At 43.7% G+C, this 27,096-nt stretch overlaps 1 protein-coding gene across 2 annotated transcripts in view; it reads left to right on the top strand.

Annotated features, from left to right (window-relative positions):
* Positions 1-5,124: 5,124 nt before the first annotated feature.
* LOC125457233 (transmembrane protein 154-like) overlaps positions 5,125-27,096 on the top strand; it is a 51,126-nt gene continuing 29,154 nt past the window's right edge. Inside the window, exons 1-2 of one of the 2 annotated variants that reach the window (XM_048541186.2) lie at positions 5,125-5,288; positions 25,652-26,074. In XM_048541186.2, coding sequence (XP_048397143.1) covers positions 5,201-5,288; positions 25,652-26,074 — 511 coding nt within the window. In that variant the 5' untranslated portion in view covers positions 5,125-5,200. The remainder of the gene's footprint in view (positions 5,289-25,651; positions 26,075-27,096) is intronic. The other variant, XM_048541193.2, reaches the window with a different exon arrangement.

The raw sequence follows: 27,096 nt of genomic DNA, 5'->3' as shown, positions 1-27,096 counted from the left end.
TCTTCCTCTCACCCATCCCTTCCTCCTACCCCAAGCCGCACCCCCAGCTACCTACTAACCTCATCCCATCTCCTTGACCTGTCCGTCTTCCCTGGACTGACCTATCCCCTCCCTACCTCCCCACCTACACTCTCTCCACCTATCTTCTTTACTCTCCATCTTCGGTCCGCCTCCCCCTCTCTCCCTATTTATTCCAGTTCCCTCTCCCCATCCCCCTCTCTGATGAAGGTTCTAGGCCCGAAACGTCAGCTTTTGTGCTCCTGAGATGCTGCTTGGCCTGCTGTGTTCATCCAGCCTCACATTTTATTATCTTCACATTTGTTAGCCTGGGTTTATGTTAAATTGGGTCGTAGAAACAACATAATAACATAAACCCGTGACTTTAATTTTGATCCGGGCCTTACGGCTATTCTTCCTTACAGAAAGTGTTTTACCACAAACCACAAGCAAATAAATTGTAATTTAATACTTCATTTGATATATAGGGATTCAAATTCAGATCAGAATATTCAAATTCCACTTACTTGGTCGAACACTATGAAATGGTGCCTTTTAAAACTGTTTTTGATTATTAAGCTACGGCTGTTTCAGAGTGTATTAGGAAATGGTTCTCAGTCTGAAAATGGATGTTGCAGATTTGGGTACTTAATCATACACATCTTTTTTAATTGTTTCTACTGAATGTAACATTAATAAGAGTTTGTCTAGGAGAACCATTTCCTAATACACTCTCAGAGGCCCTGTCTGATTTCACTTCTATACAGTTGGCTTTTCATTCACCATCTTCTCAACCCTTTTCTGTCTTGGTCCTGCTACAGAACTCACTGCACACATCAGAAATACAAACCCCAGGCATCTCCACATTCCTTTACAACAGCCATTCGTTAACTGTCAGCTCTCTTTCTCTTCATGACAGCTCTGATGAAAGAGTATCCAATCATTTAACCTTTACTAAGGCAGCAGAAGAAACCTTGAGATCAGGAACATGTGCAGATATCCAAGTATCAGAGGAGGAGAGCATGTTGATTTATCTTAAGAACATGTCTGAGTATAACTGGTCACTATCTAATTCAGTGGGTAAAAGTAAAGCAAGCTTTACAGCTTCAAGCTGTGTTCTCAAGATGATCACTGGTAAATATCTAGCCTAATGCTTCAATCCTAATTTTTTTTCTTGTCTCCTTGGTCCTTCTCAGCAGCAAGGTCTTCCTAATGGTTTTTTGAGGCGGACAATCCTCTGAGGATCCATTGCTCCCAAGCACCAGCTCCAACCTGACTGGGCTTACATGTGATATGGTGGGTTTGCATTAAGACCAAACACAGAGATTGGCACCAAGTATTGGTGGCTTGGGCAGCTGAGGAGACAATTCACAACCTTCACTGAGAGGGCATAGGTGAGGATTTCAAGGCTTCAGCTTCATAAAGAAATCATCGAAGGTTAAACTTGCCTGTCTTGTCCAGACAGTTATCCAAACAAGTCACTTGGTAATTGTACCTTCAGGGTGGCTTTTATTGAGCTTTGAGCGACATGAGCCATGGTAAGAATTGGGCACAACCTTTGATGAGGCCCATCTGAACATCATGATCATCTCACTGTATCTTGTTTGCTTTTCCCAAGTGGTCTGGTGAGGTTCTTACTAGGCAGCACCAACTTTCCAGTTGATGATGATCATTATTGCTTGTTAAACATCTAGTTAATAGCCCAACTCTACTGGGCTGCGCCCCACAGGTGGCAATCTTGCCAAACTGGCTGTCAGGTAAACTCACCATGGAAACCGGAGCAGGTTCTTGGCTGAATTCACCACTTGGTCTGTATAGGTCACTGGTCACCAACATCTTGGGTCACACTCCATAGGCACTAGTCACATGCACCCCACACCCACAAACATAGAATCATAGAATCCTTATAATGCGGAAGCAGACCATTTGGTCCACACTGACCCCCTGAACACCATCCGGCTAAGATCCACCCCTTACCCTATCCCTGTAATCCTGCATTTCCCATGGCTAACCCAGCTAGCCTGCACATCCCTGAGCTCTATGAGTAATTTTGCATGGCCAAAGGTTAACCTCTAGATCTTTGCTTTGTGGGAGGAAACCAGAGAAATCACTGGAAACACATGTAGACATGGGTAAAATGTTCAAACTCCACACAGCCAGCCACCTAAGGCTGGAATCGAACCTAGGACCCTGGCAACAGTGTTAACCACTGAGCCACTGCACTGCCCACGGTATCAGCCTCTAAGAAACCTCGTGGATCATATCCAAGCTACGTACATGACACTTCAGTGCTGTGATTACAAAGGCAACCGTCATTGTAATGCTGCAGCAAGGTCACTGTGCTGTCAGGTTGCTCCAGGCTCTACACCCACTGTCATTGCACTCACTCACTCAGGGTCCACCCAGATGCTCATTGAGTCCCTGCTTTGCCTTTTTACCCTTTGTCCCCTCAACCAGAGAACCAGGCTCATATTACTGCAGTCTTCACAGGCCGTTTAGCACAGAGTAAATGGAAGGAAACATGTCACAGTTGTCAGCAGGACACAATCAAGTAAAGGGGGATAAACTTTGTACAGGGGATCTCAGCACAGTCGGTCAAGGGCAATCTCCAGGGCCTGCTCAGGCTAGCCAGTGTCAAAATACACTCCTCATAAGGGGCGAGGAGCTGAATAATGGGCAGTAAACCATCTCTCTTGTGTCTTTCTGCCCTATTAGGACTATTGACTCTTTGGACTGAGAGAGGCATAGGTATTATAGGAGATGAAAGGGCGTAGTACAGCTGTTACTGTTGGTGCCGTTAGGGAGGTATCCTGCAGGTGTGAATAGGCAGAGCAGAGGGCATATAGGGTTAATGCTGTTAGGGGCTGTGGTGGGTGAGGGCAAGTGGGGAAGGTGTTGTCAGTGATAGTGAGAGTGATAGAATATAGGCATTGGTGGGATATGGATACAGTGACAGAGACAGCGTGAGGGTGAGATATTAGAGAGAAGATGGTCAAATGTACCCGGTTGAGTGGAGAAGGATATTGACCAACTTCCTACAGTTTTGGGCATTCATACAGACAGCTGCTTTAAACCAGGTTCTAACCTCTAATCAGACTGGCATGGGCTGGTGGTATGCCTCCACAGCTGGTCCAGGGGGAGGAGGGACCTCCACAGCAAGAGGTTCTGGACCCTGGTTTCCTCATGTCTGCCAAGTACTGGCTAGTGTCAGGACCGTAACACAGGGCAGTGCCGAATTGATGATGCTTGTTAGGATTCACACGGCCTTTTACAGAGATAATGGGAGTGTAAGGGATATTAGTGAATGCTGGGTTATCCAGTGAGTGAGTAAATCTCTGGGATTGTCACATGGGAAAATGAGGCAGAAATTGACTGTCATACTTGCTGTGAGGGCTCAAACACAAACCAGTGCTTGCCTTTGGTTAGATATGGCAAGAAAATCCTCCTGGCCTTATGGTGAGAATCTCTTTACCAAACATGACATGACTTGGACTTAGCTAAAAAAAAATGTAAGATTCAGCCCGTAGTGTCATTGCCTCAGTTTTATGTGTCAACTTTCATAATCTGCTGCAAAAAAAATCCAATGGTCCAAACAACTGTACTTCCTAAAATAGATGAGTCAGCGGCAACATGCCGCTCTGTTTAAAGGTCGTTTCTCAGAGTGAAGACCTGTGTTTCACAGGGCCTGGTGCTAAGTCCAGTTTTGTTTGTCATTTATATAATTATAGATAAGAATATGGAAAGCGTGGTTAGTAAGTTTGTGGGTGACTCCAAATTGGTGGTATAGTGGACAGTGAAGAAGGTTACCTAAGATTATGAAGAGATCTTGATCAATTAGATCAATAGGTTGAGGAGTGGCAGGTGGAATTTAATTTAGATAAATGCCTTGCATTTTGGTAAAACAAACAAAGGCAAGACTAATACAATTAAAAGTAGAGCCTTGGGTAGATTTGATGAATAGAGAGACCTGGGAGTTCAGGTACATAATTCTTTGATGTTTGCATCGCATATAGATAGGGTGGTTAAGAAGGCATTTAGCAGATCTTTGAGTATAGGAGTTGGGACATTATGTTGAGGTTGTGCAGGACATTGGTGAGGGCTCTTTTCGAGTGTTCTGTCCCATTCTGATCTCCCTGTTATAGGAAGGATATTGTTAAACTGGAGAGGGTTCAGAAGATATTTACCACGATATTGCCAGGAATGGACAATTTGAATTATAGGGAGAGGCTGAATGGGCTAGGACTTTTTCCACTGGATGTAGGAAGTCGAGGGGTGACTTTGTAGTGGTTTATAAAATAATGAGGGATATAGATAAGGTGAATGGAATATTTTCCCTCATATGGGGAATTTCAAGACTAGACGGCATATTTTTGAGGTGAGGAGAGAAAGATTTAAAAAAAGACACTAGGGGATTTTTTTTACACAGAGAATGGTTTGTATGTAGAATGAACTCCAGAGGAAGTGGTGGATACGAGTACAATGACAACATTTGGAGATACTTAGATAAGTACACGAATAAGAAATGTTTGGAGGTATATGGGCCAAGTGAGGCTGGTGGGACTAGTTTAGTTTGGGATTATTGTCAGCATACACTGATAGGACCAAAGGGTCTGTTTCTGTGTTGTATGACTCTATGACTCTATAACTAAGAAAGACAAATGAAGATAACGTCAAACTAAGAAAAACTGTGGAACAATAATCTGAACAGTTTATATTTTAAGCTCTTTTACCTGGAGGATAATTTATGGAGGAAAGATTGATATATGTGACCTCCTTAAATGGCAGAAAGCAATGAGTTTAATTAATTGGCATGATATTCTTCATCCCGTATTAAAAATTTATCAAAACATTTCATAGCATAGAGCTTCTTATCATCAAACAACTGCATTATGTGTTCACAGCCTAGAGTGGATAACAAAGATATATCTTCTCTAGGGGTATGGATAAACTGGACCATTTTAACAAAAATCTCATTGAAATGCCAGCATGAGCCACTTTCAAGCAGATAAATGAGAAAGAAACCCCTTTCAGAACTAATCAACCTGTCACAGCAGCTAGCTCAGGTTACATTGCATCACTTCCTAAACAGATCATTCAAAAACAGCTCCTGAAGAAATATTAGAGTCAGAAACACTCACAGGAAACAGGAAATGGTGACGATTCTTTGAGCAAGAGAGGAAATCAGAGCAGAATAAAATTGGGTATGCACACCATCAGTAAAGGTAACATGAACCAGCGGAATTCGAGATTGCATTTGGTTCTGTCGGTGGCCTTCTTATTTTCTGGCAACAGTAAGTGTCACTGTCAAGTATTGTAATGCTGAATCTGGCCAGAAATTACTGCATTGCCTGCCATCAGCCTCTGGCTTACTTCAGTGAATAGTTACACCCAGATGTCTGAAATTTGACAGCAATATGCTTCAGCATTTAAGTGCACTTTAGAACACGTCTTTCTCGTTTTTTTTAAGGAGACCTCGTGTTCTCTATAATTTTTCTCTTGACAGATTAATTGGTCTGGGACTGATTAGCATTGTTGTTTGAAAATTTCTTTCAGATCTCTCTGCATAGACTGTAGCTGTACTCTATTCTTTGATTCCTCCTACCCTGTTGTGAAATCAATCAAATAATCAGATAAGGATGTGTTAAAAGACATAGCACTAACGTTTCTTGCATGTACTCATACAAAAGGCATTACATTTTGGTTTGAAATGAAACTCAATCTGAAATTTGTACCTAATCATTCTCTTACCAATGGAAATTTACAATGACTGTAAATCAACACATTCTGATATTGACTGTCTGAGCATTACATTGAGGTAATCGTGTCCAGAAATGCAATACTGTTAAAAATTTCAAATCATTTATTTATTGTCATGCCTCTCCTTTATTATAATCTTTACAAGTTACTGAAGAGCTGTTCTGCTATCACTGTTTCCTGAATGCTGTTTTTTAAATGACTGCGCTTTCACTGTCATTAACATCCTGTAGACAGAACCAAGGTGCTGGACAGTTGTAAGAAATTTGTTGCTACCTCAGATCCTACATTTAGGGTTGTGGAATGAAGAGTAAAGTAGAAGAAAGTTTTTTGAGAAAACATACTTTTCTTAAATTTGGCTTTCAAAGATGACTGCTGGGGCTTTGTCATATCCTAAATGAGGCAGATCTGAATCCCCCCGGTCTCAATTAAATGTTAGACAATCTATTTATCAGATGCCTGTTAAAGGTATGAACTGAGAAAGTTGACTTCCAATATCACAGAATTTGGCTCTCAGATTACACCCATAAACCAGGAACAACATTGTCCGTTTTCTATGCTTAAGTGAAAGAGAGCGAGTTGACAAAGAAAAGGGAAAAAATGCCTCTACAGGATGTAGGTGGTGTTGGCCTGAGCCAGCATTTATCGCCTGTCACTAATTGTTAAGAGTCAACCGCATTGCTGTGGGTCTGGAGTCACATGTAGGTCAGACCAAGAAAGGATGGCAGTTTGGTTCCCTAAAGGACATGAGTGATCCAGTTGGGTTTTTTGCACAACAATCACCCATTAGACACTAAATTCCAGGTTTTCTTTATTGAATTCAAATACCACCATCTGCCATGGTGGAATTCAAAATCAGGTCCCGAGAACATTACCTGGTATCTAGATTAATAGTATAATGACAATACTAGAAGACCATCACCTCCCCTGTGCATTTATATAGCACTTTTCATACCCAACTGGATGCCTCCCTTCACAGTCGATTAGGTCCTGTGTGAAGTGTCTTCACTGTTGCGATGTAAAAGCCATGGCAGCCAATATGTACACAGTAAAGTCCCAAAAACAGCAATGTCATAGCGAACAGATAATCTGACTTTTTGATGCTGATTGTGAAATAATGAGGGGTCTGGACAGAATAAATAGGGAGCAATTGTTTTCACTGGTAACACAAATTGAGACAGAATTAAAATAATTGATGCTTCAAAGCCAACAAGTGGAAGAAGCTTTTCATGCAGCAAGTGGTTAAGTTCTGGAACTTCCTGCCTGAGAGTGGTGGATATAGTTTTAATTGAGTCACTTAAAGGGAACAAGACAGTCATCAGAAAGGAAGATTTACAGGGTTACACGGAGAAGGCTGGGGAATGGCACTAAGTGAAATGCTCATTCTGTGATCTAGTGCTGTCAAGATGGGCAGTTGGCCTCCTTGTGCTCTGTAATAATGTTGTGATTCTGTGATTATTATTGACTGTGATATCCTGTTCTTCTTTGCAATCATGTCTTTGTATGTCCAACATCCTTGTAAGTAGGCAGATTGGGTATCACCTGAAAGATGGTACCTCCAGGAATGCAGCACTCCCTCAGCACTGCATTGGAGTGTCAGCCTTGTTTTTTTGTATTCATGCCTCAAATCAAACCCTTGAATTGGGATCAGAACATTCTGACTGAAACCAATGTGTGGATTTGATATATGACTACCAACATAAATGGCTGCATTTCAAGGGAAGATGAGGCATGAGAAATCTGATAGGATGCTATTGGACTAATCATCAGGGTTGATCATGGAATGGTGTTGACTGCAAGTATGATCAAGATCTTTGCTTAGTCACTGTCCCTTGGCAAGAAAAAGAGATGGTCAGTGAAAGAAAGTGGTGAGAAATTAAAAGGGAGAGCAAAAAAAATCACAAGAATAATTGAAGTTTTGAAGACCAGGGCTTTGGGAGGTTCAAGTAACCCTATCCCGCCAAAAAAATTTTCGGTTTTAAATTTACAACATTTGAGCATTTTTCCCTTTGTCCTTTCCGTTAAAAATATTCATTGTTCAATTCAGTGTAGAAGTGTTAGGCTACCATGAAAGTATACAATGGTTTACGAGATATTTTGAAAGAAATAAATTTAGTTGCATTCATTCTCTGATTTAAATCCATTATTGAGTTGAACAATGTTGTGAAAATAGATTGCCAATGCAAAGAGAATACAAAATGAAAAGCTTTATAAAACAGAAGCATGCAGGAATCACTTGTAGTTTTAAAAAATAGAAATAATTAATTTAGTACTCAGTCTGATGAATCTTTTTTGTTATTTGTTTTGTTATAATCTAATGTATTTCACCTAAATACTGAACGTTTTAGTAGGAAGACAAATGGGCTTCTTTAACTTGTTATTGATCCATGACCCAGGATCTGAAGTATATTTCTCTGCAGGATATAAATCAGTTTCATAGAGTTTGATGTGATGGCGAAGTTATGTCTTTCATTCCACAACACATTCTTCTTTCAATGCAAGTGATTAAATTACCCTTTCTGTGCTTTTTATTTAATCCTCTTGGTTGGAGAAGTACTTTTAAAAATGTCCTGCATTTAAATTCGGCCACAAACTGCATCTCAGAGGCCAAAGTGTGCAGCATGATTTTTAACTCTCATGTGGACGCCTGACCATGACTGTACCTGGAACAAACAGGAAGAAGGCCAATATAATTGGTTGGTGTGGAAATCTAGGGGACGGTTAGGCTCCCACTGGGATCCACACAATCACAAGGAGAGAAAGGAGCAGGTTCACAATCAGGGAAAGACTGGTCTTCCTCAAAAGCCAGTAGGAGCATTGCACTGGATATCTTGTGGGAGCTGCTGTGGTATCCTGGGATCAAAATGACTCAATTTCCCACTGCATCCTTGAGAAGCAATTTTGTTATTTCAATGAGGCCTTCTCTCCTCTGAGATAGGAAGCCTCCTTATGTTTGATTTCAAGGTATGTAAGGTGGTAGGCTTGAGGATAGGAACACATTGGCAATATGGCACAGACCCCCTCTCCTACTTGACTCTACTTCTGCTGTCCTTGAAGGACCAGAGCATGAGGGGTCAATGTAATCTTGTATTGTTTTCTGTTTCAAGTTTGTGATCCAGGTACATTGTGTTTGGAGGCAAGAGGGATCTTCACTTTGCATAGGACACATTCTATGAAAACAATTTTCATTTTTACAGCGTGAATTAACTACTAGATATTCCAAGATGCCTCACATTGCTTAGAGCAATTGCCATGCTGTGGACAAAGAGTTAAATGATCAAAAGTAAACCTTTTCAGAAGCAAAGAGAAGTAGCTCAGAGAAAAGTTCAGAAAGACATTTCCAAAGATGCTATAGTGTCTGCAGGCTGAACCACTAAACAGGGCCCGATCATAGATGATGAAGGGTCTAGGCCCGAAACGTCAGCTTCTGTGCTCCTGAGATGCTGCTGGACCTGCTGTGTTCATCCAGCCTCACATTTTATTATCCCCGATCATAGATGAGTTCACTCGTATATTGTAATTAATTGATGACTGCCATTTTGATGTGGGCTGCATGCAAATTTTGTGCAGCTTGCTAATTTTCATGATAGTGACAAAATACCCAGTGCTATATATGCTGCTGAGTAGCTGCGTGCTGCAACGAGGGCTCCAAGTTTGGGCAATGTTAGCACCACTTAAAGAGATCAGCATTTCTTAAAGCTAAACAGATACTCTTTAATGTGGGAAGAGCAATACTTCAAGGTGACAGCAGATGCTCGAATCATTTGCAAAAGACAGTGAGTGCAAGAAGAAGAGATAGTAGGAGGTGCAGAGGCTGGAGAATCTGAGATAACAAGGTGTAGGGCAGAATGAACACAGCAAGCCATCTAGGCCTGAAACGTCAGCTTTCCTGCTCCTCTGATGCTGCTTGACCTGCTGTGTTCATCCAGCTCTACACCTTGTTGTCTGAGAGCAGGAAGAACTTTGGTTTAAGACAAAACAGGGCAGGAAGAGTGAGAAAACATCCTCTGGCACTATTCAGTATGCTTGGTGGTGTAGGCCTTACTAAGGTTGATGTAAACCACATCAACTTCACTACTGGCCTCAATATATTTAGTCACCTTTTCAAAAAACTCAGTTAAATTTGTCAGACAGGATCATCCTTCAATAAACCAGTGCAAACTATGCCTGATCAATCTCTGCCTTTCCAAGTATTAATTAATCCTGTCCCACAGAGTATTTTCCAATAATTTCCCTACTGCTGAGGTCAGACCAACTGGCCTGTAGTTATGTGGCCCATCTCTGCTGACCTTCTTGAACAAAGGAATCACATTAACGATCCTGCCATCATCTGGTGAAATGGTGTCATCTGGTGCCATCATCATCAAAGTGAGATAGCAAGAACTGCAGACACTGGAGTCAGAGACAACACAGTGTGGAGCTGGGGAACACAGCAGGCCAGGCAGCATCAGAGGAGCGGGAAAGCTGACATTTTGTGTCAAGACCCTTCTTCTTTGGCAAGTGTTTAGTTTTCTGTTGGGCACTAACTTTGAATGTGAGAGAGATTCGGAGAGAAAGGTATCCAACTTCTTGGTGTTGTCAATTCACATTTATTTTTCTCTCTTGACTTTGTTCCTCAGATCAATCTGCACATTCCTGAGTCTTTTCCTTTGCCTTTCCAAGCTGAATGGTCCACATGCATTCTTTTACCTCCCAATATGTGAACTTATCATGAAAGTGTAAAGTAAACCAGACATGTAAATTTCTTTGAGCCTGTTTAGCTTCTTTGGGATCTCTTCGAACCCTTTCTAGATGTCTAGGTTCTCAAGTCTAGATGGACTTCAGCCCTGTTTAAATTCAGTGACCTATCCTAGGCTGTCCTGAAATTTGTGGAAGTACTGTCCCTCATTGGGCCTCCAAATCGCTCTCTGTTCTTGGCCTCCATGCCATGTCCTGATGATTTAATTCCTGAGGCCATGCTTTAGTCACTTTAACCCTCAAGAGTTTTTCTGTCCCCGGTACAGTTCTGAAATTATCTTGTTTTCCAGCTTTCTTGTCACTTGCAGCTCACCTTTTCTCAGCTTCCCTGGGATGCCTTTTTTGATTGAAGGGTATATTTTGATCCCCAGCGGATTAAAATAGTCAGCAGATAACATTCTTTTGAAACCAAATTCCTGATAGGTAGCCAGGTCCATAGTCATGCTGGACAGACACTGACTATTATTAATGCTGCATTCACTGGTTTTTCAGCTGGAGTGTCCAGACGACACTGAAACCAACAATTTTCCTGGGTTTCCTCAAGTGGAAGTACTTCAGGCAGTTTCCCACCTTTCTCCCGTCCCAACCTCACCTGTTAATGGCCGGAGATAGTTCTGTTTACTCTGCCTGGCTTCTATTTTCTCTCTAGCTTGTCTCAGAGATATTTGCCTTGTCTTTTTCCCTCTGTGGTCTGTGACAGCTTCAAGTTCCAGATTACCTATGATTATGTGTCTTTGTATTCAGCTGGAATTGTTGCCTGTCTCAGCCCTCCTATCCTTTGTCCTACTAGATGAATCTGGATGGGGAAATGTGTGAAAATGTTGAATTCCTTGAGGAGAATTACCTGACGAAGGTTTTTATAAGTTGCTTCACTTTTATTTGCCCATAGCTGCTGCTCAAAACTAGCTGTTAAAGCTGTTCATGTACTGGATATGTCTGGTGCGATGAAAGGTTTACAACATATTATTATTTTATTTGGGAACCTGAATTTTAAAATAAGGGTAAATGGGTTTTACTGTTTCAGTGCTGTGAAGGTCTGATCTTTTATTAAGAAAGGTAAAAAAAAATTTGGAACTGTGAGCTAAAGATATCCTTTACAAAAAATTGTAAAACTTAAGCTAAATGTCTCCTCAAGCTACCTTGTGATAAATTGCTTATTGTTGACTTGAGCTTTTATTACCAATGAAAAGGGAAACCAAGGGCCAGAGGCATATGACAGTGCAGAAAAAAAGTTCCATACCAGCAGATGTTCTGCTTTACAGCTTAAAAGTTGTCAGACCCTCTGTGGAACTAATCTCCGTTACATTGTATTCCACATATAAATCACTTGCTGTATGAAAATGTTTTCCCTCACGTCCCTATTGCTTCTCTGCCAATTATTTCAAATCCATAACCTCCAACAATCACAGAATCCCTACATTGTGGAAACAGATCATTCAGCCCATTGAGTCCACACCAGCCCCCTGAAGAGCATCCCACTTAGACCTTATCCCTATAACCCTACATCTTCCATGGCCATTCCATTGAATCTGCACATCTTTGGACTGGGTGAAGAATCCACAGCACCAAAGGAACCCATTCAGACATGGGGAGAACATTGCAAACTCCACACAGGCCGGGGCCCAAGGCTGGAATCAAACCCAGGTCCCTGGAGCTGTAAGGTAGCAGTACCACCACTGTGTCACTGTGCCACGCCACAATAGGAACAGTTTCTCTCTGTCCAGATCACTTATGATTTTGTAATGTTCATCAAATCTCCTCACAACCTTCTCATCTCCAAGGAAAACTTTTACAATCTATTGATGTAATTGAAACGCCTAATCCCTTAAACCATTCTTTGTATCTTTTCTGTATTCTCTCTAATGCCTTCAACATCTTCCTTTAAGGTGTGGTGCCCAGAACTGGATGCTAGACTTTGTATGTGAAGTTTTTTTTAATAACGCTGTTAGGAAATCTCACTTTTACATTAGACTGCTTTCAGTGTTCCTTCGTCTACATTCCCCTCACAGGTGAGACAGCTAGCCCATTGCGCTATATCTAGTGATGGCATTCTGCGCCCATCTTCTAGCACACATATAATAAAATGTGAGGCTGGATGAACACAGCAGGCCAAGCAGCATCTCAGGAGCACAAAAGCTGACGTTTCGGGCCTGGACCCTTCATCAGAGAGGGGGATGGGGGGAGGGAACTGGAATAAATAGGGAGAGAGGGGGAGGCGGACCGAAGATGGAGAGTAAAGAAGATAGGTGGAGAGGGTGTAGGTGGGGAGGTAGGGAGGGGATAGGTCAGTCCAGGGAAGACGGACAGGTCAAGGAGGTGGGATGAGGTTAGTAGGTAGCTGGGGGTGCGGCTTGGGGTGGGAGGAAGGGATGGGTGAGAGGAAGAACCGGTTAGGGAGGCAGAGACAGGTTGGACTGGTTTTGGGATGCAGTGGGTGGGGGGGAAGGGCTGGGCTGGTTGTGTGGTGCAGTGGGGGGAGGGGATGAACTGGGCTGGTTTAGGGATGCAGTGGGGGAAGGGGAGATTTTGAAACTGGTGAAGTCCACATTGATACCATATGGCTGCAGGGTTCCCAGGCGGAATATGAGTTGCTGTTCCTGCAACCTTCGGGTGGCATCATTGTGGCAGTGCAGGAGGCCCATGATGGACATGTCATCAAGAGAATGGGAGGGGGAGTGGAAATGGTTTGCGACTGGGAGGTGCAGTTGTTTGTTGCGAACTGAGCGGAGGTGTTCTGCAAAGCGGTCCCCAAGCCTCCGCTTGGTTTCCCCAATGTAGAGAAAGCCGCACCGGGTACAGTGGATGCAGTATATCACATTGGCAGATGTGCAGGTGAACCTCTGCTTAATGTGGAATGTCATCTTGGGGCCTGGGATGGGGGTGAGGGAGGAGGTGTGGGGACAAGTGTAGCATTTCCTGCGGTTGCAGGGGAAGGTGCCGGGTGTGGTGGGGTTGGAGGGCAGTGTGGAGCGAACAAGGGAGTCACGGAGAGAGTGGTCTCTCCGGAAAGCAGACAGGGGTGGGGATGGAAAAATGTCTTGGGTGGTGGGGTCGGATTGTAAGTGGCGGAAGTGTCGGAGGATAATGCGTTGTATCCGGAGGTTGGTAGGGTGGTGTGTGAGAACGAGGGGGATCCTCTTGGGGCGGTTGTGGCGGGGGCGGGGTGTGAGGGATGTGTCGCGGGAAATGCGGGAGACGCGGTCAAGGGCGTTCTCAATCACCGTGGGGGGGAAGTTGCGGTCCTTAAAGAACTTGGACATCTGGGATGTGCGGGAGTGGAATGTCTTATCGTGGGAGCAGATGCGGCGGAGGCGGAGGAATTGGGAATAGGGGATGGAATTTTTGCAGGAGGGTGGGTGGGAGGAGGTGTATTCTAGGTAGCTGTGGGAGTCGGTGGGCTTGAAATGGACATCAGTTACAAGCTGGTTGCCTGAGATGGAGACTGAGAGGTCCAGGAAGGTGAGGGATGTGCTGGAGATGGCCCAGGTGAACTGAAGGTTGGGGTGGAAGGTGTTGGTGAAGTGGATGAACTGTTCGAGCTCCTCTGGGGAGCAAGAGGCGGCGCCGATACAGTCATCAATGTACCGGAGGAAGAGGTGGGGTTTGGGGCCTGTGTAGGTGCGGAAGATGGACTGTTCCACGTAACCTACAAAGAGGCAGGCATAGCTGGGGCCCATGCGGGTGCCCATGGCCACCCCCTTAGTCTGTAGGAAGTGGGAGGAGTCAAAAGAGAAGTTGTTGAGTGTGAGGACGAGTTCCGCTAGGCGGATGAGAGTGTCGGTGGACCCCACCTCTTCCTCCGGTACATTGATGACTGTATCGGCGCCGCCTCTTGCTCCCCAGAGGAGCTCGAACAGTTCATCCACTTCACCAACACCTTCCACCCCAACCTTCAGTTCACCTGGGCCATCTCCAGCACATCCCTCACCTTCCTGGACCTCTCAGTCTCCATCTCAGGCAACCAGCTTGTAACTGATGTCCATTTCAAGCCCACCGACTCCCACAGCTACCTAGAATACACCTCCTCCCACCCACCCTCCTGCAAAAATTCCATCCCCTATTCCCAATTCCTCCGCCTCCGCCGCATCTGCTCCCACGATAAGACATTCCACTCCCGCACATCCCAGATGTCCAAGTTCTTTAAGGACCGCAACTTCCCCCCCACGGTGATTGAGAACGCCCTTGACCGCGTCTCCCGCATTTCCCGCGACACATCCCTCACACCCCGCCCCCGCCACAACCGCCCCAAGAGGATCCCCCTCGTTCTCACACACCACCCTACCAACCTCCGGATACAACGCATTATCCTCCGACACTTCCGCCACTTACAATCCGACCCCACCACCCAAGACATTTTTCCATCCCCACCCCTGTCTGCTTTCCGGAGAGACCACTCTCTCCGTGACTCCCTTGTTCGCTCCACACTGCCCTCCAACCCCACCACACCCGGCACCTTCCCCTGCAACCGCAGGAAATGCTACACTTGTCCCCACACCTCCTCCCTCACCCCCATCCCAGGCCCCAAGATGACATTCCACATTAAGCAGAGGTTCACCTGCACATCTGCCAATGTGATATACTGCATCCACTGTACCCGGTGCGGCTTTCTCTACATTGGGGAAACCAAGCGGAGGCTTGGGGACCGCTTTGCAGAACACCTCCGCTCAGTTCGCAACAAACAACTGCACCTCCCAGTCGCAAACCATTTCCACTCCCCCTCCCATTCTCTTGATGACATGTCCATCATGGGCCTCCTGCACTGCCACAATGATGCCACCCGAAGGTTGCAGGAACAGCAACTCATATTCCGCCTGGGAACCCTGCAGCCATATGGTATCAATGTGGACTTCACCAGTTTCAAAATCTCCCCTTCCCCCACTGCATCCCTAAACCAGCCCAGTTCATCCCCTCCCCCCACTGCACCACACAACCAGCCCAGCCCTTCCCCCCCACCCACTGCATCCCAAAACCAGTCCAACCTGTCTCTGCCTCCCTAACCGGTTCTTCCTCTCACCCATCCCTTCCTCCCACCCCAAGCCGCACCCCCAGCTACCTACTAACCTCATCCCACCTCCTTGACCTGTCCGTCTTCCCTGGACTGACCTATCCCCTCCCTACCTCCCCACCTACACCCTCTCCACCTATCTTCTTTACTCTCCATCTTCGGTCCGCCTCCCCCTCTCTCCCTATTTATTCCAGTTCCCTCCCCCCATCCCCCTCTCTGATGAAGGGTCCAGGCCCGAAACGTCAGCTTTTGTGCTCCTGAGATGCTGCTTGGCCTGCTGTGTTCATCCAGCCTCACATTTTATTATCTTGGAATCTCCAGCATCTGCAGTTCCCATTATCTCTGATACTTTCTAGCACACATATCCTCATTTTTCTGCATACACACTGTAAACTGTCCCTGAGTTCCTGTTTGAGAACCATTGATCTCCAAGACATAGTCTCTGAGAACTTGCTGGGCGAAGGAGGAGAGCATATTTACGCCTCTGCATATATGCAAGAATATTGCTTGAACAACAGGTTAAAAGGGCAACGTTTCTCTGAATAAGGACTGGAAAGTATTTTTTGTGGATGTTTTTAGGGAAGTGGTGGTCCCTTGAATACAAATGAAGCAATATAATTTTTCCAGTAATTTATTCAAATTAAAATCAACTATTCTCTGGAAGAATGTTGCAAAATTGATAGGAATGTAACATTTTACAAGTAAAAATTACAAATTTTCTGGGGGACCCTGTCTGGCAGCAGTAGTAAGGGCAGCATTTCGAAAAGGCATCTTCAATTACAAATATGTTGTTTACACTCTTGCTATTTCACCGAGGTCACCAAATCCAGATGAGTGCATTCCCAGAGGATTCATCACATGGCCATCGCCTCCAACACTCCACCCAGTTAATAACCTTTTTTCCCATCTCCAAGGTTTTTATAACTATACAATGAAAGATTTCAAAGAAAATAATAAACAAAACACCTTTTTCTTAACAACTTGTTTTTCTCCCCGGTTGCTGGCAACGGTAACCGAACAATTCATCTTTAATTCCCAGAGACCCAAGACAATCCCAAAAGATTGGCAAACCTTAGATTTACTGACCCAAACATTGAGGGGGATTCCACATTGACACTTAATGTTAATTCGGGCAGCGATGTGATCAATACATCTCTTTGAGTGTTTTCCAGATAAAATAATGATAGTAAAATGTAGTATGCAGAGTAGTTTGATCTTAGAGTAGGATAATATGTCAGCACACCATCATGGGACCAAAGGGCCTGTACTGTGCTGTACTGTTCTATGTTCTATGTTCTTAAAAGAAGAGGGAGTAAGCTAAGTATTCCTGTAGCTGTTTTACCTGCTAGAAGACATCATTCTGGTTCTTAAGCAGGTTTGCCTTATCAGCCACAAAGCTGACTATCCATTCTCAATTATTCTTGGGTAATTATGCAGTGATCTCTCCTGGATGTGTGCTGCTTGTGTGAGGGCAGATCTTAACTCTGATGCCCAAGGCTGCACACCCAGTGTGCTGTGTTTGAAGCAGTGAGTCAGCATAATGTAGAGGCGTTTCTGCTATAAGTCTTCATCAGATAGGTTATCCTAGATAGTTCTGGGACTTAGAAAAATGAGGGGGGATCTCATATAAAATTATGAAGGGAATAATAGGATAGAAACAAGAAGGTTGTTTCCACTGGCAGGTGAAACTAGATCTAGTGGGTATAGCCTCAAAATAAAGGGGAGCATGCTTTGGGCTGAGTTGCAGAGGAACTTCTTCACCTAAAGTGTTGTGAATCTATGGAATTCCCTGCCCAATGAAGCAGTTGAGGCTACCTTGTTGAATGTTTTTAAGGCACAGATAGGTAGATTTCTGAACAGTAAAGGAATTAAGGATTACAGTGATCGGATGGGTAAGTGGAACTGAGTCCATGAAAAGATCAGCCATGATCTTACTGAATGGTGGAACAGACTTGAGGGGCCAGATGGTCTACCCCTGCTCCTATTTCGTATGTTCTTATAGAATAACACAGAGCCTAAAATGAATTCTATTTGCTCACCAGAACTAATGTTACATTTTGAGTTAGAGCAGTGTCACCTTAGCCTAATTTTAGAGAGATCCAAATGAATCTTCAGTGGAGAAAAAAAAGTTTATTGTATTGGGCTCTATCCGATAATTTATCCATTTGTTGGGCATCCGAAGGAACTTCTCCATTGTTTAAATGTAGGAAGAGGTGGTTTGATAAATGGAAAGATTTAAATTGATCATCATGAATGAAGCCAATCCATTAGCTAAATTCTAATTAGAGGCCTGACTGAGAAAGGGGAAGTGTTGACTCAGAAAGTGAGATTTTGTGTTCCTGTTTTCTTTCTTGAGTGGTTGCTGTTGAATTTTTAAAACAAATGTTTTGATAACTCTGTAGATGGTAGTGAATTACCAATCCAATTCACTCTCCAGCCCACTGAAGTATGTCATTCTTCCAGCTCACTATTGCTCACTTTGTGTGATACCATGTGAGTCTGCCCAGACTGTTCTTAAATGCCATCCACTTGCAAATATTCAAACACATCCTCTCCAGCAACAAGCTAAAGATAGCAACCTGACATGGGAAATAAGGCTGCTTTTTTTTCCCCTTTCCAAACATAAGGGCTGATACCACTGAATTGTTCACTTCGTGTACTCCCACTCTCTCCCTGCTCATTGCTATCTTGCCAAAACAAATTTACCTCAGCACCACATAAAACTTACCACACAGGAAACTGTGTGCTTTTTGATCTCTCTGGCTTAGAACTGCATTGTGCAGATAATTTATCCACTGACCCATCAGGTGAATTAGGACATACTCTTGAAAATATGGGATTAAAAAGTGATAGAAAAATCTTAACAAAACCACGAGTGAAGTCAATCTGATTGTTACTGAGCCTTAATCCTGGGCATCAGACCTCAAGGAGTTATATTGGGCTTGAAAAGGGTAAAGCACAGACTCAACACAATGAAACTGGGACTAACAGTTAAATGATGAGGACAGATTGCATAGATAAGAGATTACAAGGTATAGAGCTGGATGAAAACAGCAGGCCAAGCAGCATCAGAGGAGCAGGAAAGATGACATTTCAGGTCTGGACCCTTCTTCAGCTGCTTGGCCTGCTGTATTCATCCAGCTCTCCACCTCGTTATCTGCTCTCCAGCATCGGCAGTTCCTACTGTCTTTGCCTAGATAAGAGTTGTGTTTCTTTGAGAATGATGGATTTCATGGGGGTATAATTTGATAGACTGGGCAGAGATAAATTACTTTTCCTGACTGGGGAAATGACGGAACAAGGGAGTACACACTTGTAATTATAACTAAACTATTCTGGAGTGATGTAGATTCACTATTTTCAGTTAAAAATCTGAATACACTAGCAGCTTATTTAAATAATCTAGTTGATTCATTACTGAGAATGGCAGATACCTTCTCTACTTTCCCCATGTGGTAATCTCTATCACCTGAAAATTACCACTAGAATGCATTTACATTTTTGCACAGAGATGTTCTCCTTGCAATGTCATTGTGATCTCTGAAAGGGAGCAGTATTGCTAATGTCAGAACTTGCTATCAAAGACAAACAAACAACTTTTGAAACAATCTTAATTTAGTTCATTGTAATTAAAGTAACTTTACCATTCAGATGTGGGTGGCTGAGCAGACTATCACAACTAGTTCCTGTGCACCTGCAAACTAAATGGGTTAGCAAAATGCAAGGGAAGGGGACAATCGAAACGTGGAGCCGGTTTAAGGAACAGATATTGCGTGTCCTTGATAGGTATGTCCCTGTCAGGCAGGGAGGAAGCGATTGAGGTAAGGGAACTGTGGTTTACGAAAGAAATTGTATCTCTTGTTAAGCGGAAGAGGGAGGCATATGTGATGATGAGACAAGATGATTCAGATGAGGCGATGGAGAGTTACAGATTAGCGAGGAAGGATTTAAAGAGAGAGTTAAGAAGAGCAAGGAAGGGACAAGAGCAGACATTGGCAGGTAGAATAAAGGAGAACCCTAAAGCGTTCTATAGGTATGTGACGAATAAGATGATGTCTCTGGTAGAAATAGGGCCAGTTAAAGACAGAAGTGGGAAGTTGTGTGTGGACCCTGTGGAGATCGGAGAGGTGCTAAATGATTATTTCTCATCTGTTTTCACTGAGGAACAGGAGAATATTGTAGAGGAGATGACTGAGTTACGGGCTACTAGAATTGAAAGGATTAAGGTTAGTAAGGAGGAGGTGTGATCAATTCTAGAAGGTGTGAAGTAGATAAATCCCCTGGGCCAGATGGGATTTTTCCGAGGATTGTCTGGGAAGCCAGGGAGGAGGTGGCGGAGTCTTTGGCCTTGATCTTTGAGTCCTCATTGTCTACAGGTTCAGTACCAGAGGTCTGGAGGATTGCAAATGTTGTGCCCTTGTTCAAGAAGGGCAGTGGGGCTGACCCAGGTAATTGTAGACCTGTGAGCCTTACATCCGTTGGAGGAAAAATTTTGGGAAGGATTATAAGAGATAGGATTTATTATCATCTAGCAAGCAACAGTTTGATTGGAGATAGTCAGCATGGATTCGTCAAGGGCAGGTTGTGACTCACAAACCTCATTGAGTTTTTTGAGAAGGTGACCAAGCATGTGGATGAGGGAAGGGCAGTTGACGTGGTGTACATGGACTTCAGTAAAGCCTTTGATAAGGCTCCACATGGTAGGCTATTGAAGAGAATACAGAGACATGGGATTGAGGGAGAATTAGCAGTTTGGATGAGAAACTGGCTTTCTGTAAGAAGGCAACGAGTGGTGGTTGATGGAAAATATTCAGCCTGGAGTCCAGTTACTAGTGGTGTGCCTCAAGGATTTGTTTTGGGACCACTGCTGTTTGTCATTTTTATAAATGGCTTGGATGCAAGCATAGGTGGATGGGTTAGTAAATTTGCAGATGACACTAAAGTCAGTGGAGTGGTGGACAGTGTGGAAGAATGTTGCAGGTTGCAGGGAGACTTGGATAAACTGCAGAATTGGGCTGGAAGGTGGCAAATGGAGTTTAATATGGATTAAATGTGAAGTGATTCACTTTGGCAGGAATAATAGGAAGGCAGAATACCAGGTCAATGGAAAGATTCTTGGTAGTGTGGCTGTGCAGAGGGATCTTGGTGCCCATGTACATAGATCCCTGAAAGTTGCCACCCAGGTTGATAGTGCTGTTAAGAAGGCTTACGGTGTGTTAGGTTTTATTGGTAGAGGGACTGAGTTCCGGAGCCATGATGTCATGCTGCAACTGTAGAAAATGATAGTGTGGCCTTGTTTCGAATATTGCGTGCAGTTCTGGTCGCCCCATTACAGGAAGGATGTGGAAGCATTGGAAAAGGTGCAGAGGAGATTTACCAGGATGTTGCCTGGTCTAGAGCGTAGGCCCTATGAAGAAAGGCTGAGGGACTTGGGTCTGTTCTCAGTGGAGAGAAGGAGGCTCAGAGGGGATTTAATAGAGGCATACAAGATGTTCAGAGGATTAAATAGGGTGGACAGTGAGAGCCTTTTTCTGAGGATGATGACTTCAGCTTGTACAAGGGGACATAGCTACAAATTGAGGGGTGATAGATTTAAGACAGATGTCAGAGACAGGTTCTTTACTCAGAGAGTGGTAAGGGCGTGGAACACCCTGCCTGCCAGTGTAGTTAACTCAGCCACATTAGTGGCATTTAAACAGTCCTTGGATAAGCATATGGATAATGATGGGATAGTGTAGGGCAAGGGGCTTAGATTAGTTCACAGGTCGGCACAACATCGAGGGCCGAAAGGTCTGTTCTGTGCTGTATTGTTCTATGTTCTAACATTGTTGCACATGCAGCCTGTGGTATTGGAACAAACATTCTTTCCAATGCAATCCCACATTGTGCCAAAGTTGACTGAAGTGATTTGGAGAGGGGTGAACGGTAACTTTTTTTATTCACTTGCGGGAGATGGACATCGCCGGCTTGCCAGCTTGTTATTGCACGTCCCTAGTTGCCCTTGAGAAGGTGGTGGTGAGTTGCCTTCTTGAACTATTCTGAGTAAACCCACAATGTCATTAGAGAGGGAATTCCAGAATTTTAACCCAGTGACAGTGAAGGAGTGGCAATATATTTCCTAGTCAGGATGGTGAGTATCATGGAGGGGAACTTGGAGGTGGTGGTGTTCCCATGTATCTGCTGCCCTTGTCCTTCTAGATGGACGTGGTCGTGGGTTTAGAAGATGTCCGAAGATCTTTGGTGAATTTCTGCAGTGCATCTTGTGATGGCAATCACTGCTGCTACTGAGTGTCAGTGGTGGGGGGAGTGGATGCTTGAGGATGTGATGCCACTCAAGCAGTCTGCTTTGTCCTGGATGGTGTCAAGCTTCTTTAGCATTGTTGGGGCTGCACCCACCCAAGAAAGTCAGGAGTATTCCATTACACTCCTTACTTGTGCCTTGTAGATGGTGGACAGGCTTTGTGGAGTCAGGTGGTGAGTTAGTCACTGCGTTCCAAGTTTCTGGCGTGCTCTCGTAGCCACTGCATTTATGTGACAAGTTTCTGGTCAATGGTAACCCCCAGGATGTTGATAGTGGGGGATTCAGTTATGGTAACATCATTGACTATCAAGGAAGAGCAATTAGATTGTCTCTTATTGGTGATGGTCATTGCCTGGCATTTGTGTTGTGCAAATGTTACTTACCACTTGTCAGCCCAAGCCTGGATTTGTCCAGATTTTGCTGCATTTGAACATGGACTGCTTCAGTACTGGAGGAATGGTGGATGGCGCTGAACATTGTGCAATCATCAGTAAACATCCTCACTTCCAACTTAATGATGGATGGAAGGGGAAGCAGCTGAAGATGATTGGGTCTAGGACACTACCCTGAGGAACTCCTGCAGAGATGTCCTGGAGCTGAGATGATTGATGTCCAACAAGTACAACCATCTTCCTATGTGTCAGGTTTGACTCCAACCACCGGAGAGTTTGCCCCCGGTACCCATTGATTCCAGTTTTGCTTAGACTACTCGGTACCACACTTGGTCGAATGCAGTGTTGGTGTAAAGGATTGTCACTCTCAGTCTCACCTCTGGAATTCAGCCCTTTTGTCCATGTCTGAACCAATGCTGTAATGAGGTCAGGAGCTGAGTGGCTCTGGCATAACCCAAACTGGGCGTCACTGAGCAGATTATTGCTGAGCAGGTGCTGCTTGATAATGGTTTATGACACCTTCCATCACTTTGCTGATGATCGAGAGGAGACTGATGGGGCAATAATTAGCCAGGTTGGATTTGTCCTGCTTTTTATGTACAGGGCACATCCAGGCAATTTTCTACATTGCCTGATAGATGCCAGTGTTGTAACTGCACTGAAATAACTTGACTAGGGGCAAAAAGTGCTGGAGCACAAGTCCTCAGTACTATTGCCGGAATGTTGTTAGGGCCCATAGCCTTTGCGGTATCCAGTGTCTCCAACTGTTTCTTGAGATCACATCGAGAGAATCAAATTGGCTGAGACTGGTATTTGTAATGTTGGGGATCACTGGAGGAGGCAGAGATGGATCATCCACTCGCTACCCCTGGCTGAAGGTTGCTGTAAAACCTTCAGCCTTGACTTTTTCACTGATGTGCTGGGCTATATTGAGGATGGGGATGTTTGAGGAGCCTCCTCCTTCTCCAGTGAGCTGTTTAATTGTCCACCACCATTCACAACTGGATGTGGCAGGAAGAAGGTGTTTGCTATGCTAGCCTTTATTGGCCAGAGTATTGAGTGTAGGAGCTGGGAGGTCATGTTGTGGCTGTACAGGACGTTGGTAAGGCTGTTATTGGAACATTGGGTTCAATTCCTGTCTCCCTGCTCCAGGAAGGATGTTGTGCAACTTGAAAGGGTTCAGAAAAAATCTACAAGGACATTGCCAGGGTTGGATGGTTTGAGCTATATGAAGAGGATGAATAGACTGGGACTATTTTCCCTGGAGCATTGGAGGCTGAGGGGGTGACCTTTATAGAGGTTTACAAAATCATGAAGAGCATGGATAGAGTAAATCATGGGATGGGGGAGTCCAAAACTAGGGACCATAGGTTTAACATGAGCGGGGAAAGATTTAAAAGAAACTTATAGGGCAACTTTTTCATGCACAGGGTGGTGCGTATATAGAACGAGCTGTCAGAGGAAGTGATGGAGGGTGGTACAATTACAACATTTTAAAGGCATCTAAATGAATAGGAAGGGCTCGGAGAGATATGCGCAGATGCTGGCAAATGGGACTAGATTTATTTCTGATATCTGGTCATCATGGATGAGGTGGACCAAATGGCGTGTTTCCATGCCATATATCTCTATGCTGCGGAGCTTAGATCTGATCCGTTGGTAGATGGATCACTTTATGCTGTTTGGCGTGCAAGCAGTCCTGTTTGATGGCTTCACCTGGTTGACACTGCATTTCCAGGCATGTCTGGTGCTGCCCCTGGCATGTCCTCCTACACTCTCCATTGAATTGGGATTGATCCCCTGGCATGATAGTAATGGTTGAGTGGGTAATATGAGATTGTAAATTGTACTGGAGTACAGTTCTGCTGTTGTTGAAGGTCCACAGCGCCTCATGGATGCCCAGTCTTGAGTTGCTGGATCTGATCAAAGTCTATCAATTGCCAACAGTTCCTCCTCTGGAGGGAGATGGCTATGTTTTTACTCATATTTTATGAATGTGCTGAAAAAAAATTTGTTACATCTGAACAAGTAATTTGTTATACTTTGATAGAAGCAGAACGAATGATGCCAGAAATGATCAGTTACGTGGAGAAATTAGTGTTGTTCTGAGAGCAAAGAAAGTTAATGTGGATTATTCAAAATTAAGTGGGATTTAAATAGCATACATAGGGGGAAAGTGGTTCTGTTGGTTGCAGGTATCTGACCAGAGGAGATAGATTCAAGTTAATTGTTAAAATGATTGAGTGGGAGATGAGGAGATCCCTTCTATCCAGAAAATTTTAAGATCTAGCATCACTGCCTGAAAATATGATGGAAAATGAATCGAAACTGACTTTCAAAAGAGAATTGGATAAGTATTTGAAGAAGAAAAATGGATAAGAACAGAAGAGTAGGACTAATTGGATAGCTCTTACAAGGAGCTGGAACCAGTGTGCTAAGTCAAATGGAAACGTGCAAACTAGGAATAGTCCACTAAACCCTTCAACTTGCTCCACCATTCAAGATGATCACAGCTGATCCTTTATCTTAATGCCATATTCCTATTTTTGTGTCTTTTAAAATCTAAAAATTTATCGATCTCCTGTTTGCATACGTTCAGTGATCCAGCCTCCATTGTATTGTGTGTTAGTAAATTCCACAGAGAATGAAAATGTTTCCTCATTTCAGAACCAACTGGCCTACTTTATATCCCAAGACTGTGTCCTCTACTCCTAGACTCCAAAGCCAAGGGAAACATTCTCCCTGCATCTCGTCTGTTAATATGTTACATGTTTCAATCAGACCCCCTGTTATTCTCCTCAACTCTGGTGAATATAGGCCTAGTTAAATCAATCTCTCCTCATATGACAAACATATCATCCTCAGTGCAAACTAGTGAATCTTTACCGCCCTGCTCTGTCGCTACCAGATTCTGTTTTATAATTCTTTAACAGGAGACAATCCAGAACAAAGAAACATTGCTAAGATAATAAAATGTGAGGTTGGATGAGCACAGCAGGTCCAGCATCTGATGAAGGGTCTAGGCCCGAAACGTCAGCTTTTGTGCTCCTGAGATGCTGCTGGGCCTGCTGTGTTCATCCAGCCTGACATTTTATTATCTTGGATTCTCCAGCATCTGCAGTTCCCATTATCAAAGAAACATTGCTATTTTGGCTGAAATGGAGGAAGGCTTTGTGTCCATTTGTTTTGCCTTTCACTAGCCCCATCAAAACTCACACAGTTAAGAGTATTATGCATGGAATGGAAAGAATGTGCATCATTAGAGACTTATCCAATGTGACAGTCATATTTACATTTCTGCCATACACTTCCCTGCCCCACCCCTAACTGAGTACTTTAGAATAGGGTAAATTAAAGGAGAATTATGAAGCAAGTCATACATTCTCTAGAAGAGTTAAGACTTGCTCTAAGTTCATGTATAATACAAACAAAATCATTTTTTATTTCTCCAATTCATTTCAACAGGCTATTCATCACAAAAAAATGAAACAGCCACATCAATGATTCATGCAACCCAGTCAGCTCAAACAGAGAAAAACAGATTTGTTCCATTATCAACAGCAATCACACATCATGATCTCTGTACGAACAACTGCCTCACATTACAAGTGAATAATCAGGTGTCATCAACAATTCCACAAAATACGCCCACAACAAAATTCCTGGAAGCTTTCCACAAAGGAAATGCTGCAAGCACGAAGACCACCGATGAACACCTACAGACTTCTACATCTGCGCTGATCTCCCCACCAGTGACTAAAAATATTTCAAAGACACCCATGGAGAACAACAAAGTAATTCTGATGATTGTGCTTCCAATTCTGGGTCTTGCTTTGGTTGGTTTAGTGATAGCCTTCCTGATAAATCATACTCATGAGAAAAAACAATGTAAGCAATAACATTTTGTTTTATTGATTTGCTTAATCAAACGTAATGCGAAATAATGTTATATTTAAATGAAGAAATAGCAAAGCGGCAAAAAGAAAAGTTGGTCTATAAAGGAGAAAATGTTGTTATTCTTGAAGAAGCATGTTCTCGGTTTGGTTTTGAGGGATCATTGATTTTACTTCCCAGTGAAGTCAATGCAAAGTAAACCTGGGTAGTGTGCACAGACAGGCAACCATGCTGTCCCTGTCACTTCCCAATCCCGAACGTTTGGTTAAAAATGTCATAGAGTCCCACAGCCCTTCACTCCAACTCATCCATACTGACCAGGAATCCCAAACTGAACTAGTCCCATTTGCCTCAGAGACAGTAGGAACCGCCGTTTGGCCCATATCCCTTTAAACCTTTCCTATCCATGCACCTGTCCAAATGCCTTTTAGATGTTGTAATTGAACCCACCTCCACCACTTCCTCTAGCAACTCCTTCTATATATGCACCTGTGTGACAAATTACCCTCAGGTCACTTCTAAAACTTGCCCCTCTCATCTTAAATGTATGCCCCTCTAGTTTTGGACTCCTCTACCATGGCGAAAAGACTTTGGCTGTTTGCACTATCCGTGCCCCTCATGATTTATGAAGTTGTATACTACAGACACTGGAAATCTGAGAATTTTGAATGTCTGGGTAGAGTGGGTAGAGCAGCACCCTACTTCCACCTCTCCTTCCACATGCTCCTGCTGCAAGCAAAGTCATGGGAGATCCATTAGAATGAATGAACTAAACCTCTTGGTTTGGATTACCTGTTTGTTTGAACCAACTTGGTAGATGAACCTTTTCTGAAAATGAATTTTGAAACATTATACTCATGTTGACTGTAATATCTTTTCCCTTCTAGTTGCAACGTCCCTATAATCACACGTAAATAAACTTAATTTTAACCCGAAGGCAACAGCAAGAGATGGGCCAACAGTGTGGGCTGCAGGTTCATCAACTTCAAAGTTGAATTTAAATATGAAAGGGCCAT

The sequence above is a fragment of the Stegostoma tigrinum genome, chromosome 1 (genome assembly GCF_030684315.1).
Source record: "Stegostoma tigrinum isolate sSteTig4 chromosome 1, sSteTig4.hap1, whole genome shotgun sequence".
NCBI lineage: Eukaryota > Metazoa > Chordata > Chondrichthyes > Orectolobiformes > Stegostomatidae > Stegostoma > Stegostoma tigrinum.
The sequence above is the reverse complement of the archived record's forward strand: the minus strand, read 5'-3'. Positions and strand labels throughout refer to the sequence as shown.